This window comes from Babylonia areolata, chromosome 27 (genome assembly GCF_041734735.1).
Source record: "Babylonia areolata isolate BAREFJ2019XMU chromosome 27, ASM4173473v1, whole genome shotgun sequence".
Classification (NCBI taxonomy): domain Eukaryota; kingdom Metazoa; phylum Mollusca; class Gastropoda; order Neogastropoda; family Buccinidae; genus Babylonia; species Babylonia areolata.
The window spans coordinates 13,120,116-13,122,615 of NC_134902.1; the positions used below are offsets into that span (position 1 = coordinate 13,120,116).

General features: G+C 46.5%; 1 protein-coding gene across 1 annotated transcript in view; it reads left to right on the forward strand.

Moving 5' to 3' along the window:
- LOC143301387 (uncharacterized) overlaps nucleotides 1-2,500 on the forward strand; it is a 35,404-nt gene that overhangs the window by 18,741 nt on the left and 14,163 nt on the right. The window contains exons 2-3 of the mRNA XM_076615632.1: nucleotides 1-27; nucleotides 589-812. The exon at nucleotides 1-27 is cut by the window's left edge and continues 175 nt beyond it. Of these exons, the coding sequence (XP_076471747.1) occupies nucleotides 1-27; nucleotides 589-812 (251 nt within the window). The remainder of the gene's footprint in view (nucleotides 28-588; nucleotides 813-2,500) is intronic.

Sequence of the window (2,500 nt, forward strand, 5' to 3'; positions counted from 1 at the left end):
AGTGTGGAACCACGCTCTGGAGAGCTTGTGAGGCTGGAGTTTCCTCCCTTTTTTTTGTTTCGTTTTTCCTTTGTGTGTAATTATTTCCTTTATTTTTCACACGCGCGCGCACAAACATACACACACACACACACACACACACACACACACACACACACACACACACACACACATGCACGCACGCTGACATTAAATATCAACTGCACCAAAAACAGAATTGCATGAGCATTAAAATATTTCTAACATAGAGTTCTGTTCGGACATTCCGATAAGCCTACACACTTACACACGCGAACCAGAGCACTGCACTCTCACAAACACAAACACACACACACACACACACACACACACACACACACACACACACACACACACACACACACACATTCTGGCCACCTTCCTCATAAAGGGGGCATTGGGTTATGCTGCTGGTCAGGCATCTGCCTCCTAGCAGGTGTTGTGTAGCTAATAATTATGGAGTTGTCTGAACGATGTGACGCCTCCTGAAACGCCAACTGAAACTGAAACTGAAATCCTCCACCCCCCCCCCGACCCCCCCCCCCTCCCCCCACCCACCCACTCACACAGGACCCAGGGGTTCTGGGCTGGGCTGTACATGAACTCCACGGGCCAGCTGAGATGGCAGAAGTGCACTGACTACAACAGCATGGAAACCTTTCCCGTGGTCAGCACAGGAGGAGGGGGCGCCGCCGGGGCTTCTCCGCCATCTTGCTACGTGTCCAGCCCCGATCTGACGTTGTCTGCGCTGTCCTGTGACGTCAGGCGTCCTTACGTCTGTCAGAGGGATGACGGTTGGTGGCTGGAATGTTTGTTGTGTGTGTGTGTGTGTGTGTGTGTGTGTGTGTGTGTGTGTGTGTGTGTGTGTGTGTGTGTGTGTGTGTGTGTGTGTGTGTGTGTGTGTGTGTGTGTGTGTGTGTGTGTGTGTGTGTGTGTTTCTCTCTGTGTGTCTGTGTGTGCGTGCTCGCGCGCATGTTGTGCTGTATTCTGTTGTGTTGTACTATGGTTTAGTGTGTGTGTGTGTGTGTGTGTGTGTGTGTGTGTGTGTGTCCGTGTGTGCTAGCTCGCCCGTGCATACGTGCATACGTGTGTACGTGTGTGCATGTGTGCATTAGTGCGTCCTGTGAGAAGAGAACTGGATGGAAGAACGGGCGCAATAGCCGAATGGTTAAAGAGTTGGACTTTCAATCTGAGGGTCCTGGGTTCGAATCTCGGTGGCGCCTGGTGGTGGGTAAAGGGTGTAGATTTTTTTCCGATCTCCCAGGTCAAGATAATTATGTGCAGACCTGCTAGTGCCTGAACCCCCTTCGTGTGTATACGCACGCAGAAGATCAAATACACACGTTAAAGATCCGGTGATCCATGTCAGCGTTCGGTGGGTTATGTGAAAACAAGAACATACCCAGCACACACATCCCCGAAAACGGAGTATGGCTGCCTACATGGTGGGGGTAAATCAACAAAACGGTCATACACGTAAAGTGTTAAATGTTACATGTTTGAGTATGTATGTGTACGTGCCTGAAATCAGATCGAATGACACAGGAAACGAATGATGAGCGCCCAGTGGCAGCGGTCAGTCGGCTCTACCCAGGTAGGCAGCCTGTTGTGCAAATGACCCCGTGTATGTAAAGCGTTTAGAGCTTGGTCTCCGACCGAGGACAGGCGCTATATAAGTATCCGTATCAATCAGTCAAGAACGAAACGCAAGTTTAGCATGAACCATCTTATGTGGGTGGGTGTTGTCCAGTTTCAATTAAGTAAGCAAAGCAAAACGAAGCCAAAAACTCACAGGTCATATGACGAAGAGTCACGTAGGGGTAGAAGACGATGAACGTAGGTGGAGAAGAAAAGAGAAGAAGAAGAAGACGAAGAAGAAGAAGAAGAAAGACAAACAAACAAAAAAAAAAGAAAAAGAAAAAGAAAAAATGAACAAAGAAAAAAGAAAAAGAAAAAAAGAAGAAGTAGAAGAAAAAAATACAAACAGCAGCAGCAACAACAACAACAACAAAAGAGAGAGAGAGAAAAAGAAGAAGAAAGACAAACAACAACAACAACAAAAAAACAACGACAAAAGAAAAAGAAGAAGAAATAAAAGAAGAAGAAGAAGAAGAAAAAAACAAAGAAAAAAAAAATGACCCGTGCTTTATGGAACGACTTCATTTTTTTTTATATAAAGATATAAGTAAACCAAACAGTAGCGAACACTAGGTTGTCCACGCACGTCTCATAACGGGACATGACAACATAGTTTGTCTACATGTTGTGTATCAGTGCAGCGACAGAAATGATGAAGGGAGGGACAGTCAGAAGGGATGAGGAGGTATGGGGGTGTGTGGGAGAGAGTGGGGGGGGGGGGGGAAGGGAGAAAGACTCAAATGATCGAACATCTTCCTGTTCTTGTTCCTCTTCTTCTTTTTCTTCTTCCTCTTGTTCTTCTTCCTATTCTTGTTCTGGTTCTTCTTCCTGTTTCTCTTCTTCC